Source organism: Primulina huaijiensis, chromosome 4, assembly GCF_012295235.1.
Source record: "Primulina huaijiensis isolate GDHJ02 chromosome 4, ASM1229523v2, whole genome shotgun sequence".
NCBI classification, from domain to species: Eukaryota; Viridiplantae; Streptophyta; class Magnoliopsida; order Lamiales; family Gesneriaceae; genus Primulina; species Primulina huaijiensis.
Genome location: NC_133309.1, coordinates 25847081 through 25864819, shown reverse-complemented (window position 1 = coordinate 25864819; position 17739 = coordinate 25847081). Strand labels below are relative to the sequence as shown.

The 17739-nt window shown below is 32.0% G+C and overlaps 1 protein-coding gene across 19 annotated transcripts; it reads left to right on the top strand.

Moving 5' to 3' along the window:
- The first annotated feature begins 6196 nt into the window (after positions 1–6196).
- On the top strand, positions 6197–15969 carry LOC140975804 (uncharacterized). 19 transcript variants are annotated; one of them, XR_012175046.1, is made up of 10 exons: positions 6197–6445; positions 6828–6892; positions 7791–7949; positions 8755–8853; positions 9316–9434; positions 10190–10233; positions 10998–11105; positions 11232–11397; positions 11902–12437; positions 12717–13176. XR_012175046.1 is itself a non-coding variant. In XM_073439739.1 (7 exons), the coding sequence occupies exons 3-7, from the start codon at positions 7867–7869 to the stop codon at positions 11461–11463; spliced, it is 273 nt and encodes a 90-aa protein (XP_073295840.1). In that variant the 5' UTR covers positions 6197–6445; positions 6828–6892; positions 7791–7866; the 3' UTR covers positions 11464–11490. The 19 variants fall into 19 exon arrangements, 1 of the variants encoding a protein (XP_073295840.1); XR_012175048.1 differs by having other exon boundaries at positions 10998–11131; positions 11279–11397; XR_012175045.1 differs by having other exon boundaries at positions 10998–11131.
- Positions 15970–17739: the final 1770 nt, after the last annotated feature.

Genomic DNA, 17739 nt, shown 5'->3' with positions numbered 1-17739 from the left:
AACTTTGAGGAACACCCACGCCTCGATACAAAGCAGCTAATGCAAACCAAGTATCTGAAACACGCGGTTCCTCAGATCATGTTACCACAAATGATGGTATATCTCAGAATCTTCTTCAAGGATTCAACAATGAGCAGCTGCATCAGTTGAGACAACTGTTTGATCAGCAGCTTTCTTCACTTGACAAACATGCTAATTCTGTCAGTAACTCAGCAACAGTCCACACCACAGGTATATGCTTATCCACATATGCTCATAATGGTTTATCTTCTCCGTCGTGTTGGATTGTTGACTCCGGAGCATCCAGACATATTTGCTCGTATGCATCATTGTTTAACTCCCTACAACCTGTCACTGGCTCCGCCGTTACCCTACCTAATCACACAACCATTGAGGTTAAATTTTGCGGCATCATTACGCTTAGTGAATATTTGACTCTTGAGGATGTCATGTTTATACCACACTTCAAGTTTAATCTATTGTCTGTCAGCTCTCTTCTCGCCAATACTAAATCTATGATCAGTTTTTATCACAATTCGTTCATTGTCCAGGAGGTGATCACGAGGAAGATGATTGGCAAAGGTAGGAAAATCGAAGGACTCTACGTTCTGGATACAAGCTCGGGCCTTAAGAACATTTTCATCAATCAGATTTTGGTGGAGACATGGCACAGTCGTCTTGGACACCCATCTATTAAGGTACTACATACCTAACAAGACCAGCTACAATACAATGAAGCACATTATATAAGTGTAAGTCTTGCGTCATTTGTCCAATAGCTAAGCAAAGACGACTTGCATTTATATCTCATCATAACATGTCTGATTCTCTTTTCGATCTTGTCCATTGTGATATCTGGGGACCATACAATGTTGCAACAATAAATAATCAACGATATTTCCTAACCTTGGTAGATGATTGCACTCGATTTACGTGGGTATTTTTGCTGCAACACAAGTCCGATGCTTATAGAGTTGTCACCCGATTTTACACTATGGTTAGCACTCAATTTCATAAAAAGATCAAAGCATTTCGTACAGACAATGCAAAAGAACTTGCTTTCACAGAATTGTGCGTGGCAAGAGGCATCATTCATCAACTATCATGCGTCCAGACACCACAACAGAATTCTGTGGTTGAGAGAAAACATCAACATCTTCTTAATGTTGCTAGAGCTTTATTCTTCCAATCTCATATAGATGCTGAATTTTGGGGCGAGTGTGTGTTAACAGCAACATATTTGATCAATCGGGTACCATCCTATACAACCCACAACAAGTCTCCTTATGAGCTACTTTATAACAAAGCATTCGACTATTCCTCAATGCGCACATTTGGATGTCTAGCCTTTGCTTCTACTTTGGCTGCTCATCGTGACAAATTCTCTCCCAGAGCTCGTGCGTGTGTTCTCTTGGGTTATCCTTCCAATATCAAAGGATACAAGCTGCTGGACATCAATACCAAAGAAAAATTTATTTCACGGGACGTCACGTTTCATGAGACTACATTCCCATTTTAAACACTCTTGTCCAAGATTCATATTGATCCCTTTCCTGGGGTGGTTCTCCCGCTATCATTGGATACACCGAACCCTGACTCTGTCACTCCAGCATTGATTGATCCCCAAGCATCCAATGATTCAAACAACACCACTCCGCCACTGGTTCCGGCTTCAATTCCAACAGTTTCCATGCCACAACGCACATCCTCCAGGAACTCTCAACCTCCTTCTTACCTTCGTGATTACCATTGCAACTTATTGCAATCAAAGGCCTAGCTGAGTTCTCAGTCTCCTCATCCTTTAAGCTCCTACATCTCTTATGACTCCCTATCACCGTCATATAGAAATCTCACACTTAATGTGTCCTCACAATTTGAACCACAATTTTTTCATCAAGCCAAACATCTCCCCCAATGGCAAGCAGCCATGAAAGATGAACTTGATGCCATGGAAACAAATCACACATGGTCCGTGGTTCCCCTACCACCAGGCAAACATGCCATCGGCTGTCGATGGGTTTACAAGATTAAGTATACTTCCAATGGGTCAGTTGATAGACATAAAGCCCGTCTTGTAGCCAAAGGATACACACAACAAGAAGGTGTTGATTTCTTTGAAACGTTTTCACCCGTGGCTAAATTAGCTATTGTCAAAGTATTATTAGCCCTTGCGGCCAGCAAACAATGGTGCCTCGCCCAGCTAGATGTCAACAACGCATTTCTCAATGGTGACTTGTTGGAGGAAGTCTATATGGACTTACCTCTAGGATATACCACTCAAGTTCCAGCTAACATTTCATCGCCCAAACTTGTATGCAAGCTTCACAAGTCGATTTATGGACTTCGTCAAGCATCTTGGTAGTGGTACACAAAGTTCTCCCATGCTCTTCTGCAATCTGGTTTTACTCAGTCACAATCCGATCATACGTTGTTCACTAAAGGCATGGGGTCTTCCTTTATTGCGTTGCTGGTTTATGTCGACGATATTATCATCGCAGGGCCATCCACTAGTCTTATTCAAGCATTAAAGACTCACCTTCAGGGGCATTTTAAACTCAAGGACTTAGGCTCCCTTAAATACTTTCTTGGTCTTGAAATTGCCAGGTCACAAATTGGTATTTGTCTATCTCAACGCCAATATACTCTTAAGTTGTTAGAGGACACTGGTTTCTTGGCTAGTAAGCCAACCTCAACACCAATGGAACCACGACTTCACATTAACAACACTGATGGAGAGCCGCTGCCAGATATTTCACAATATCGACGTCTCATTGGACGTCTTCTCTATCTCACTTTGTCTCGCCCGGACATCATGTTTGCAGTACACAAGCTCAGCCAGTTCGTGTCTAAGCCACGCACACCTCATCTACATGCTATACATCACCTGTTACGCTATCTCAAGGGAACACTGGGTCAGGGCTTGTTTTTCTCAGCCTCATCATCCACTCATTTAAGTGCCTTCTCTGATGCGGATTGGGCGTCATGTCCAGATACCAGAAAATCTATTACTGGCTTTTGTATTTTCCTTGGTGATGCCTTGATCTCCTGGAAAGCCAAGAAACAAGCCACAATTTCACGTTCATCCACAGAAGCGGAATACCGAGCCTTGGCGAGCACTACTAGTGAAATACTTTGGCTCATTCATCTCCTTCGCGACTTTCACGTTCATGCCTCTCAGCCAGCCACCTTATTTTGTGACAGTAAATCGGCCATACACATTGCTCATAACCCCGTGTTCCATGAAAGAACCAAGCACATAGAAATAGATTGTCATTTTGTTCGAGGCCGGATCCTAGATGGCTCCATCAAGCTGCTCCCCGTTCGATCGGCTTCACAACTAGCGGATATGTTCACCAAGCCATTGCCATCATCCACTCTCTCTTTCTTACTCTCCAAGATGTCTATCAAAAACATTTATAGTACATCTCGAGGGGGGATATTAGATATAAAAACTTACTAGTTAGTTAGTCGGTTGGTTGGTTAACAAGCCATGTGCAAGTAGTTAATACAAGAATATATACACGACACAAACTCTGTATCAAGTGAACGGTTTTTCAATTCATTTTTCTGAAATACAAACAAGCTTTACTCATCACGTAATAATTCTGATTGACCATGGTCGATCAGACCATAATGAAAAATCGAGCAGTCACCATGAACATATAACTTTCAACTCAGATTTCACGAAGTCGAGTTCTTATAAATACTGAGTTGAAAGCTCAAGATGCTCAGATCAGACATCATATGAATGAGCGGATTGATACTATGGACAGTCAGTTGCAAGAAATTATTAAGTATATGCAATGTATTGATGCCAAAAAAAGGAAAAATGGTGGATTACAAAAAGATTAAAGAGCAGAAACATCGAGCTAAGATAGCCAAATATGAAGAGTCAAAGAGATTGGATGATAAGAGGAGAATGGAAGAGGATGAGAAAAGAAGTGAAGGAGGTGGTAGTGGTGGAGGTGCAAGCCATAATAGAGGTTTTTCTATTTTCTTCGTAGGTTTATTAGGACTTGTATTTCACCTCGCCTATAAAAATGACATATCATTTATCCAATGAAATTCATTCTTTTTCATGTGTCGCCTACCTTGCTTAATGTAAATTTTTATATAAACTTGCAGTCTAGTTTTGTCATCACTAAAAAAAAATTGTTAGAATATTTCTATTACCCAAAGTTTTTGTGATTGAAAAAATAACATCATCGAGTTGTTTCATATACAGCCGCTTATATTTTCAGGTTTTCAAACCGCTGGAGCAGTTCAATCCCTTCGGACAAGAGCATCAGAAGATCAAGACATTTTGGATAGAATTCAAGCCGTATAATGACTGAATTCAAGCTAGAATATATCATCCGTTAAATTGATCAGCAGTACACGTGTTCAAATCGTTGAAAGTCCAACTTCACTGCCATCGATCAGAAATGAGTTATTTCAAATATGATACCAAAAGTCAAGCCATTCAACTTATGCCATATTTAGAATGATTACACAATATCTTTCTAATTCCTAAATGACATAAAGTTATATATTTCGGACATGGTGTGTCAGCTTGATGAAAAACAAGATCTTAAAGTTGCAAAAGCACAAAAAACATTAATTGAGCATGTAATGATATGTACGACATTTTTGCACTTTACATTCTTGCAAATCAAATTTCAATTTATTTCTTGTTAAACTGTCAATTACATCGTATAGTTCATCATTAGTCAAGCCGAACATTTCCACACTTTTTCATTTTTTAGTGGTCCAGCAAAACCAGATGTTCAAGAATATTTTTAATAGCCTAATTCAAAATTTATAAAATTATAAAAGAGTTTATCCACACTCTCTAAGCTTTAAACCGATCCCTACACTATACATTATGGAAAATTTGGGATAGTGTGCATATTCCATCATTTATATTTTTAGGCCTTGTGATGTTTATAAGATATAAAAATTTTAATATATCCTTTCAAAATTTTTTTTTAATATATCACTATTAATTATTAAAATGGAATAAATTTATATAAAAAATATTTGTAAAGATTTAAAATAAAAAAAATCTCAGGTGAGAAAATTATAAATGGATATCTTGAAGTATTTTTGAGAAAATTTGATTGATATTTACAAGATACTCACCTGGTTTTTCTGGGTTTTCTTTATTTCTTTTAAATTTTTGAAAAAAATTGATTGATATAAAAAATTCTTTCAAAATATCAAAATATTTATGTTTCCAAAAACTATTGAAGAAGTTTTTAGAAAACTGATAATAAAAAAATGTTTTGAGCTCAAAACTTTCTTCTTCTCCTTTTATTTATTAATAAAAATATTAATGTAAATTTTAATATTTACTTAAATTGATAGTCTTTGGATTATGATTAAATTATATTTATAGTTTTATAACAATTGAATTTATATGGTATGTTATTATTTTTTTGAGCTTACATAACTAGGAACTTATGGCCTAATGCATGAATGTATAATAAATACTAGCTAACGACACACATACGACGCGTGTGTAAAATAACGACTCTTATATATATGATTCGTGATCGTGATCATTAATAGATATAGCTGATTCATAAAATTTTGTTATAGTTTTAATTATTTTTTAGATAATGATAATGCAATTTTTATTAAATATGTAATTTGTAGAGATAATAAGTGAATTTTTAAAATTTTAAAATGTATTAGATATTGTAGTTATGAGTAAATTATATGAAAAAAACATTATTTATTTAAATGGATAGAGTATTTTTGTAAACATTCATTGGTGTCACAAGGTTGGATTACTAATAATCTCAACCTTTACATATAGTATATTTGATGGATATCAGAAATATTTAAAAAAGATGAAATATATAAATTAATAGCATCAATTAAAAAAAATGATATTTTCAAAATTGGGGATGGAAAATTCAGATTATTGTGTCGTTAAAATTTCCTTAACCTTGGTTAATTTTCTTATTATAGAAATATCTTCTTATTTTTTTTTATTGCAATAACCGTTTATTACATATACTAATGTTTTAATATACAGAGTAAGTTATTTTATGTCTTATTATAATTATAATTATAATATAATATTAATTTTTAAATAAATATAATATTTTTACAAAAATGAATTGTTACGGTATGTCAAATCTTATCGGATTTTATTTCCAAAAATACTCTCATCACAACGGTCAAATGACGAAGCAATCGCAGCCCCAAATAAATGGCAACACTTGAAAACCCATTGATCCATTATCCCTCTTCGCTCCTCTCCCCCAAATTCGCGCTGATTTCTCCGGCGTTCAAGAATCGAGTGCTTGAAAAGGTGAGAAGAAGACCCATTTGATGCTTCCCCCAATTTTCAAACCTAACGTTCTTATCGATTATCCGTCTCCACTCCTCTCTTCCTACTTCTGGCATCGAGTTGGACAGATTTCTTGGCATTCAAGAATCAACGATTCTTGATTAGGTTCGCGTCTTCTCTTCCTATCACAATAAATTTCTTACTTCGAAGCTTTATATTTTGAAACTTCAATGTTCCCATATTCTGTTCATCGTGTTGCAAAACTTTTGAATCTGATCGTTGCACCGAGTTTTGAACTTTTAATTTTGTTTCTGGTATTCGGCATTGTGTTGAAATTTATTTTTACCAATAGCGGTGGACTTCTGTAATTAGATTACCAATAGATTATTTAATGATCTTCGCTGGAAAATTTTTGATGATTGATATATTTTTTTCATTTTTCTTCAGAAAAATTTGTAAAACATAATTAAAATTGAATATTCTGTAAGTGGAATGTTGTTGTTGTTGTCAACTTGCGTCGTTGACGTTCTGGTTTTCAATTTTGAAGTTTACTGGGAAATCATGTTTCTTGAGAGGTTTGGCGCTGGCTTTGATGAGGCGTTACCTGCTAAGGTATAAAAATTTCATATATCATTAAATTTATAATGTAGTGCAAGAAAGTATTACGGTTTGCAATAGTTATTCATGATTTATAGAAAATCAAAATAATAAATTGGAAATCCCTGTGATGTTTATAAAGTATGAAAAGTTTCATATATCATCATATTTATATTCTAGTACTAGAAAATATTTCAGTTTGCTATCATTATTGATGATTAATATAAAAAACTATATCATAAATTGGTTTGTTTTTTTTTTTAATGTATTCTTGAGAAAATTTGATATGTATTGCAGGATACTCAGTGGGGTTTTTTATTTTATTTTAAATCCTTACAAATAGTTATTTTATCGCAACATTTCACAATGTTGTACTTTTCTGTACATCTGAAAAAAAATTTGAAGATCAATAATTTTTTTTCCATTTTTTCGAAAAAATTAAAAATCATTTAATATTATTGTTGTAAAAAATTCTTTCATTTGTATGCAGAAAATAGTTTTTGTGAAAAGTTATTTCATTATAAAATGTTAGGTACTTTTTAATTTTTTTTTCCTATAGATCTTCGCTGATAAAACTTTGATGATTAATGATCTTTTTTATTTTTTTATTTTTTCATGAAAAGAAAACATAATTAATACTGAATTTTCTGTAATTTGAATATAATTGCCATTACAATTTTTTTTTTCAAAAATATCAATTTTTTTGTGTTTTTTTTTTGAGTTTCTTGTAAATGATATGTGCTAGATTCTTAAATGAAACAACTTATGTGAAAGAAGAGGTTGATTTCCAATCAAGAGGGAGTCTTTTTTTATATTTTAGCATCATCCTTCAATATTATAATTTTACGTGCTAGTTCTTTTTTTATGAATATCATCAACTTGCGACGATAACCTTATGTTTTAAATTTTGTAGTTAATCGGGAAATCAAGCTTTTTGAGAAGCTTGGCGTAGAGCTTGACAAGAAGATGGTTTGATTCTTTTATCCACTATGTATAAAAATAAAGAAACTGAGGCAGACATGCCTTTTTCTTATCTTGGAGATTATGTGACCTTTCTTTCAAACGAAGATAAGTAATTTTCTTCTTCCTTATTTTTATCGTTTCAAAATTTGTGGTAATAGAAAATTAGATAATTAAACATCCTAAAACCAAGTCACCTAAACTTTGACGTGAGAACTTGATCTTTGCAAAATAGTTCTTCTAACAGTTTTCATCCCAACGGATTTATTTATGTTAGAGGAACTATTTTGTTTGGCAAGATTCTCAACAAATTAATAATTTTATTATGTAATTTGTTATAAAAATCATATTAAAATAGTTTAAATTATTTTGGAGCTCATCTTTATTATTAATTTTTACTTGCAGTATATTTTTTGACGTCTTCCACAAGGACCAAGAACGAGTGGACGGGAATCTCGCATGATTTATGTTGACAACCTTCTTACCGATATTGTAGAATCGAAGGTTGAAGTTTTACAATTCTGATTGAACAATGCAATTCTCCTTTCTCTGCCCTTGTGTTGTTGGGTTTTACAGACTTGTTTATGGGTGCAATTAATCTCTGACATTTCAAGCGAAGATAAGTGATTTTCCTCTTCCTTATTTTTATCGTTTCAAAATTAGTGGTGAAAGAAAGTTAGATAATTAAACATCCTAAAACCAAGTCACCTAAACTTTGACATGAGAACTTGATTTTTGCAAAATAATTCTTCTAACAGTTTTCATCCCAACGGATTTTTTTATGTTAGAAGAACTATTTTGTTTAGCAAGATTCTCAACAAATTAATAATTTTAATATGTAATTTGTTGTAAAAAATAATATAAAAATAGTTTAAATTTTTTTGGAACTCTTCTTTATAATTAATTTTTAATTGCAGTATTTGTTTTGACGTCTTCCACAAGGACCAAGAATGAGTGGACGGTAATCTCGCATGATTTATGTTGACAACCTTCTTACAGATATTAGAGAATCGAAGGTTGAAGTTTTACAAGTCTTTAAAACCCAATTGGTGCAATTACTCTCTGACATTTCAAACGAGGATACGTGATTTTCCCCTTCCTTATTTTTGTCGTTTCAAAATTGGTGGTGAAAGAAAATTAGATAATTAAACATCCTAAAACCAAGTCACCTAAACTTTGACGTGAGAACTTGATTTTTACAAAATAATTCTTCTAACAGTTTTCATCCCAACGGATTTTTTTATGTTAGAGGAATTTTTTTGTTTAGCAAGATTCTCAACAAATTAATTATTTTAATATGTAATTTGTTGTAAAAAATCATATTAAAATAGTTTAAATTTTTTTGGAGCTCATCTTTATTATTAATTTTTACTTGCAGTATTTGTTTTGACGTCTTCCACAAGGACCAAGAACGAGTGGACAGTAATCTCTCATGATTTATGTTGACAATCTTCTTACTGATATTATAGAAATCGGAGGTTGAAGTTTTACAAGTCTGATTGAACAATGCAATTATCCTTTCTCTGCCCCTGTGTTGTTGGGTTTTGCAGACTTGTTTATGGGTGCAATTACTCTATGACATTTCAAGCGAAGATAAGTGATTTTCCTCTTCCTTATTTTTATCGTTTCAAAATTGGTGGTGAAAGAAAGTTAGATAATCAAACATCTTAAAACCAAGTCACCTAAACTTTGACATGAGAACTTGATTTTTGCAAAATAATTCTTCTAACAGTTTTTATCCCAACGGATTTTTTTATGTTAGAAGAACTATTTTGTTTAGCAAGATTCTCAACAAATTAATAATTTTAATATGTAATTTGTTGTAAAAAATAATATAAAAATAGTTTAAATTTTTTTGGAGCTCTTCTTTATAATTAATTTCTACTTGCAGTATTTGTTTTGACGTCTTCCACGAGGACCAAGAATGAGTGGACGGTAATCTCGCATGATTTATGTTGACAACCTTCTTACAGATATTAGAGAATCGAAGGTTGAAGTTTTACAAGTCTTTAAAACCCAATTGGTGCAATTACTCTCTGACATTTCAAACGAAGATACGTGATTTTCCTCTTCCTTATTTTTGTCGTTTCAAAATTGGTGGTGAAAGAAAATTAGATAATTAAACATCCTAAAACCAAGTCACCTAAACTTTGACGTGAGAACTTGATTTTTGCAAAATAATTCTTCTAACAGTTTTCATTCCAACGGATTTTTTTATGTTAGAGGAATTTTTTTGTTTAGCAAGATTCTCAACAAATTAATTATTTTAATATGTAATTTGTTGTAAAAAATCATATTAAAATAGTTTAAATTTTTTTGGAGCTCATCTTTATTATTAATTTTTACTTGCAGTATTTGTTTTGACGTCTTCCACAAGGACCAAGAACGAGTGGACAGTAATCTCTCATGATTTATGTTGACAATCTTCTTACTGATATTATAGAAATCGGAGGTTGAAGTTTTACAAGTCTGATTGAACAATGCAATTATCCTTTCTCTGCCCCTGTGTTGTTGGGTTTTGCAGACTTGTTTATGGGTGCAATTACTCTATGACATTTCAAGCGAAGATAAGTGATTTTCCTCTTCTTTATTTTTATCGTTTCAAAATTGGTGGTGAAAGAAAGTTAGATAATTAAACATCCTAAAACCAAGTCACCTAAACTTTAACATGAGAACTTGATTTTTGCAAAATAATTATTCTAACAGTTTTCATCCGAACGGATTTTTTTATGTTAGAGGAACTATTTTGTTTGACAAGATTCTCAACAAATTAATAATTTTACTAATTAATTTGTTGTTAAACTCGTATTAAAATAGTTTAATATTTTTTGGAGCTCATCTTTATTATTAATTTTCACTTGCAATATTTGTTTTCACGTCTTCCACAACGATCAAGAACAAGTGGACGACAATCTCTCATGATTTATTTGACGTGAGAACTTGATTTTTGCAAAATAATTCTTCTAACACTTTTCATCCCAAGGGATTTTTCTATGCTAGAGGAACTATTTTATTTGGCAAGATTTTTACCAGTTGGTAATTTAAATAAGTAATTTGTTGTAAAACTCATATTAAAATATTTTAAATTTTTTTGGAGCTCATATTTATGATTAATTTTTACCATGCGGTATTTGCTTTCATGTCTTTCACATGAACCAAGAATGAGTGGTTGGTGATCTCACATGATTTATGTTGTCAACCATCCTACTGATATTAGAGAATCGGAGGTTGAAGAAGTATTTTACAAGTTTTAATTAGAGAATCGGAAGTTGAAGACGTATTTTTGGATATTGTGTATATGGATTATTCCGTCTTCATTGCCTTTATTTTTTTAGGCTTTGTGATGTTTATATGGTATAAATATTTTTAATATATCATTAAATTTATAATGTAGTGCAAGGAAATGTGTAAGTTTGCAATTATTATTACCACTCAATTTAGGTTGAGCTTCCACACGGTGGCAGATGTCCACCATCTTCAAGTAATCGTCGTGGTGGTTATCGTAGGTGCAATGGGGAGGAATTTGAAGGTCAGTTGATTATCACCTGGCTTTGTAAGCTGTAAGTTTTGGTCTTTGTAGCTCTTGTGTTATTTACTTGTGTAACATTTCAGGATCATATGAATAAAGCTAGGGATGTATGTTTTGCTGAAGTCTTGCATTTTAGCTTTGTAATTTGATGTATGGCTCTTTGCTTTTGTGTTTTTTTTATTGATCAATACAAGCCATACACTTCCTTTTTGGCATTAATTTTTTCCTTCTTCGATCTTTGATATCGAGGTTTGAGGAACAAAAAATTGACCTTTTGGTCATGGATGAAGTTCAACGTTTGCAAATTTGTTGTCTGAATCAGTAGCAACTTCTGAAATTTTTTCGGCACTGAAACTTTCTATTCAAATAGGAACTTATGGCCTAGTTGATTATACTAATTATGTGGACTTGAAATATGCTGTCAGTAAATGGTAGACATTTTGTTCCTTCTTCGTCCTCTTGGCAAGATTTGAAGGTCAGTTGATTATCACCTATCTTTTTAGCTATTGTGTTATTTACTTGTGTAACATTTCAGGATCATATGAGAAAGAAAAGCAGGGAATGTCTGTTATGCTTAATTTTATCTCGACTCTGAAGGTGTTACATTTTCTTCTTTTTAATTTTATATATAGTTGTTTGCTCATGTTCGTTTTTTATATAGCATTAGGTCCTGTACATTTGTTTTTTTATCATTAATTTTTTTCTTCTCAAATATATGATTTTGAAGTTTAATGAACAAAAAATTGACATTTTGGTCATGAATGACAGTCAACTTTTGCACATTTGTTGTCTGAATAGGAGCAACTGCTGAACTTTTTCCACACTGAAACCTTCTATTAAAACAAGAACTCGTGGCCTGGTTAGCATACTAATTGTGAGGACTTGAGTCATATGCTATAAGTAAATGGTAGACATTTGATGTAGATTTAATTATGCTTTTGGTGTTTTCCTTTTGATAATACCCGAAGTATTTGATCAATCAAATTGGAAACTTGATGATACAGAGTTTAGAAATTCTTGGACTAGAACTTATATCTGGGTAAAGTCTTTATTCAAGCTATGCTTTCCCAAGTATTTTATTTTTTGACTTAAATTTTTTTTTATAAATTTTTTTTGACTGACCTTAAAATTTAAAATTTTCACCTTCCAGTTTTCGCTTATGTTTGCAAACTTGCTTGGATTTTAAAGTGTAACATATGACAAAATAAATGAATTTCACTACTTGCTGTTAGAGAATATGGTGAATTGAAATTTCTCTGATGTCTTTGTAAATTCGATAATGCTAAAAACCATGAGCTGTAATTTTTTATTTGGGCATGTGCTTGGTTTCACCATTAACTTTTGGTTAAGGGATACAAGGGTAGTAGTCCAGTAAGAAGCTGAAGTAGGAGTGTCCGTAGGAGCAGAGACCCCTAGAGGAAGAGTATGTAATCCTTGCATCGTGTATTCTCTTATGTTGAACTTTATTGAATTTTATTAGCACTTTAAGTGAACTAGACACTTATAGGTACAAGGAATGAGTTAATTGGCTGTAAGTATTCTTAAATCATTCTTATTCCTTGTGGTAACCTGACAAGAACGAGTTAATTTGTAAAAAGAAAATGTTATGAGTTCCAATGTAGGTTGAACCTTATTTTAGACTAGGTACAGTCAAGTTAACTCTGTCCATCGCAAATCGAAAACTTAGTTTTCTATTTTCCCGGTCAGTTTTAATGTCTTGATTCCATATTCTTGAATTTTCTTTTAGTTACGACCTTAGAACTTTAAGCACGGCCTCTTAATCGATACGTGAACTTTTGGTTGTTTTGGTTTAGAACTTTGAAGCATTGTCATGTAAAATTTTCATATAGCATTAAATTTATAATTTTTTATGAATAGTTTTTCCAAAAAAAAAAATTTATTTTAAAATGATCAGCTTGTTTATTTTTACTTTTCTATTGATCTTCGCAACAAAACTTTGATGATAGATAATTTTTCTCATTCTTTTTCAGAAAATATTTGAAACATAATTAGTATTGAATATTCTGTTCGACTTACGTCGCTAACAGTCCGGTTTTCAACTTTTTATAGATGTTTAAATCTCGTACATTTGTTATTTATCGTACATTTGTTTTTTATCATTAATTTTTTTCATTCTCATATATATGATTTTGAAGTTTAATGAACAAAAATTGACATTTTAGTCATGAATGACGGTTAACTTTTGCACATTTGTTGTTTGAATCGGAGCAACTCCTGAACTTTTGTACACACTGAAACCTTCTATTCAAACAAGAACTTATGGCATGGTTGATTATACTAATTGCGATGATTTGAGATTTATGCTATAAGTAAATGGTAGACATTACATTTGTTGTAGATTTTCTTATGCTTTTGGTGTTCTCCTTTTGATAATATCCTAAGAATTTGATCAACCAGATTCGGAAACTTGATGATACCGAGTTTAGAAATTCCTTGGACTAGAACTTTTAGCGGGGTACCATCTTTATTCAATTTATGCTTTCTCATCTCTTGGTTTTTGTTTATAAGCCTTCGATTTTTTTTTAAAAAAAAATTTGATTTATTCTGAAATATTTATGAGAAAATTTGATATGTTTTTCGTTATACTCACCTGGGTTTTCTTTATTTTTAAATCCTTACAAATAAATTTTTTATTTCATTTTAAAATGTTTAGCTTTAACATTTTTATTTTCTATAAATTTGACAAAAATTGATGTTTAAAAGTTCATACTTTTACAATTTTTTTTTAGATTCTAGAAATTTAATGATTAATGAATTAATGAATATTTACAAGTTTTTTTACCCATAATATATGTAAACAAAAATACAATTAATATTCAAACTTCCCAAAAATATAAGTTTGTGAATGCGCATATTCCCAAATTTCATTGTTTCCCATCACTATATAAATGGGACACCGAGAAGATTTTGCTAGAAAACGGAGGAGCCGGAGTTGGAATGTGTGCAGGCGGTTGAGGTACTTTCTGAATTCCATTTGATAATTTCTTCCATTTTCTACAAATTTCGTGAAATATTTTCGGAATTCAATCGAGTTTTCAAACTGAAAAATTATTGAAATTACAAAAGAATTCGTTAAAAATAAGATTTTCCAATGTGTTTCGCTTTTTAGGTTCTTGATTGATTGATGTCATTTCTATCAGATTGCTTTATTTACATTTTCTTAAACTGATGGGAACTCATATATCATATTGTTTGCTATGGTAGAGTTTATATTCTCTTTCCCTTTCAATTCCCAAGTCAAACTATTGGACTGCACTCGGAAATTTTTCTAATTCTTTAAGTGGCTTGGTTAAATTTTTACAAATCTCGTCCAGAATAATGGGTTCTATTGAATGTAAAAGAGAAAAACGTCGCATGAAATTAATTTGATATTGAAGACATTATCATTCGTTACTCTTAGATGTAGCTCAACTATGAGAATCGTAGTTATTATGTGATTATTATGAGTTTACACATGATTATTAATAATACGGTATGTGGGACTTACATTTCTCTTCCCACTTAAAAGATTTCGTCCTCGAAATCTCACATGTACTTATCACAAACACTTACAAGTTAGAACTATAATCGGAAGACATCGAATGAAATAAAATACAATCAAACAGATTTTAGCATTAAACAAAATCAATGAATCTGAAATTTGTTTTTCTGTATTTAGTCTAGTCCACAATCTTATCAATGAAATAGATTTTCTTGATTCCATATTCTTGAATTTTCTTTTAGTTACGACCTTAGAACTTTAAGCACAGCCTCTTAATCGATACGTGAACTTTTGGTTGTTTTGGTTTGGAATGGTTGTCGGCTGATTGTGGATGGTCATTTATATTTACATATACATAATGAAATCTTTAGCCTAGCATGCATATGAATTATTCAGTCTTTATAACCTTAATTTTTGAAGCCTTGTCATGTAAAATTTTCATATATCATTAAATTTATAATTTTTTATGAATAGTTTTTTCAAAAAAAATTTTTATTTTAAAATGATCAGCTTGTTTATTTTTACTTTTCTATTGATCTTCGCAACAAAACTTTGATGATAGATAATTTTTCTCATTCTTTTTCAGAAAATATTTGAAACATAATTAGTATTGAATATTCTGTTCGACTTACGTCGCTAACAGTCCGGTTTTCAACTTTTTATAGATGTTTAAATCTCGTACATTTGTTATTTATCGTACATTTGTTTTTTATCATTAATTTTTTTCATTCTCATATATATGATTTTGAAGTTTAATGAACAAAAATTGACATTTTAGTCATGAATGACGGTTAACGTTTGCACATTTGTTGTTTGAATCGGAGCAACTCCTGAACTTTTTTACACACTGAAACCTTCTATTCAAACAAGAACTTATGGCCTGGTTGATTATACTAATTGCGATGAGTTGAGATTTATGCTATAAGTAAATGGTAGACATTACATTTGTTGTAGATTTTTTTATGCTTTTGGTGTTTTCCTTTTGATAATATCCTAAGAATTTGATTAATCAGATTCGGAAACTTGATGATACCGAGTTTAGAAATCCTTGGACTAGAACTTTTATCGGGGTGTCGTCTTTATTCAATCTATGCTTTCTCATCTCTTGGGTTTTTTTGTTTTTAAGCCTTCGATTTTTTTTTTAAAAAAAAATTGATTGTATTCTTGAAGTATTTATGAGAAAATTTGATATGTTTTACATTATACTCGCCTGGGTTTTCTTTATTATTTTAAATCTTTACAAATAAATTTTTTATTTCATTTTAAAATGTTTAGCTTTAACATTTTTATTTTCTATAAATTTGACAAAAATTTATGTTTAAAAGTTCATACTTTTACAATTTTTTTAGATTCTAGAAATTTAATGATTAATGAATTAATGAATATTTACAAGTTTTTTTCCCGTAATATATGTAAACAAAAATACAATTAATATTGAAACTTCCCAAAAATATAAGTTTGCGCATGCGCATATTCTCAAATTGCATTGTTTCCCATTACTATATAAATGGGACACCGGGAAGATTTTGCTAGAAAACGGAGGAGCCGGAGTTGGAATGTGTGCAGGCGGTTGAGGTACTTTCTGAATTCCTCATGTTATAATTTCTTCCATTTTCTACAAATTTCGTGAAATATTTTCGGAATTCAATTGAGTTTTCAAACTGAAAAATTATTGAAATTACAAAAGAAATTGTTAAAAATAAGATTTTCCAATGTGTTCTGCTTTTTAGGTTCTTGATTGATTGATGGCATTTCTATCATATTGTTTTATTTACACTTTTTGACACTGATGGGAACTCATATATCATATTGTTTGTGATGGTAGAGTTTATATTATCTTTGCCTTTCAATTCCCAAGTCAAACTATTGGACTGCATTCGGAAATTTTTCTAATTCTTTAAGTGGCTTGGTTAAATTTTTACAAATCTAGTCCAGAATAATGGGTTCTATTGAATGTAAAAGACGTCGCATGATCTAATTTGATATTGAAGACATTATCATTTGTTACTCTTAGATTTAGCTCGACTATGAGAATCATAGTTATTATATGATTATTATGAGTATACATGATTCTCAATAATACGGTACGTGGGCCTTATATTTCTCTTCCCACTTAAAAGATTTCGTTCTCGAAATCTCACCTGTACTTATCACAAACACTTACAAGTTAGAACTATAATCGGAAGACATTGAATGAAATAAAATACAATCAAACATATTTTAGCATTAAACAAAATCAATGAATCTGAAATTTGTTCTTCTGTGTCGAGTCTAATCCACAATCTTATCAATGAAATAGATTTACCGCACAAAACTATCTTCCTAGTTTAGGAGACATAACTAATCGTTTAGTGTAGAACATCAAAAGGTTAATTTCAACATTAGCAAGCTACAATTTACATGCTAAATTAAGGTTGTGGTGATACCCCCGTCTTGGTTCTGGATAGTCAAGAAGCCGGGAAGGTTGAGCAAAGCCCACCAATGCGTAGATCAGCCTGGGTAGTAAGAGCTCACAGGTATGGGGCACCCTGTCTTGATCATCATTGGGAGGTCTTTCAGCGCACGTGGGGTGATGTGACTAGGCTGGAGTTGGTATGAGTTGTCAGACTTGACAGTATCAGTGAACAGAAGGAGAATATTATGGCGCCCCACTAACGATCTCTGTTATCTTAAAGTGTGCAGATATACCAAAGCCCGGACATCCTTCAGCCAAGATCCGATATAACCCGGTGAAATTGCCCACCTCTCTCAAACCCAATCCACCCGATCATCATCATTGACATCGTCTGTGGGAAAAAATAGATCTGAAATGAATATATGGTTTCCCCTCGAAAATCAGCTCGGATGGACAATTCCAGAAGGGAGTCCTCA

Excerpts from the sequence above, each read along its gene's own strand:
- LOC140975804 (XM_073439739.1), top strand. The coding sequence starts at position 7,867 with ATGTATAAAAATAAAGAAACTGAGGCAGACATGCCTTTTTCTTATCTT. Across the intron at positions 7,950-9,215 it reads TTTCTTTCAAACGAAGATAA|TATTTGTTTTGACGTCTTCC; the intron begins GTAATTTTCTTC and ends TTTTACTTGCAG. Across the intron at positions 10,234-11,278 it reads GGACCAAGAACGAGTGGACA|GTTGAGCTTCCACACGGTGG; the intron begins GTAATCTCTCAT and ends CACTCAATTTAG.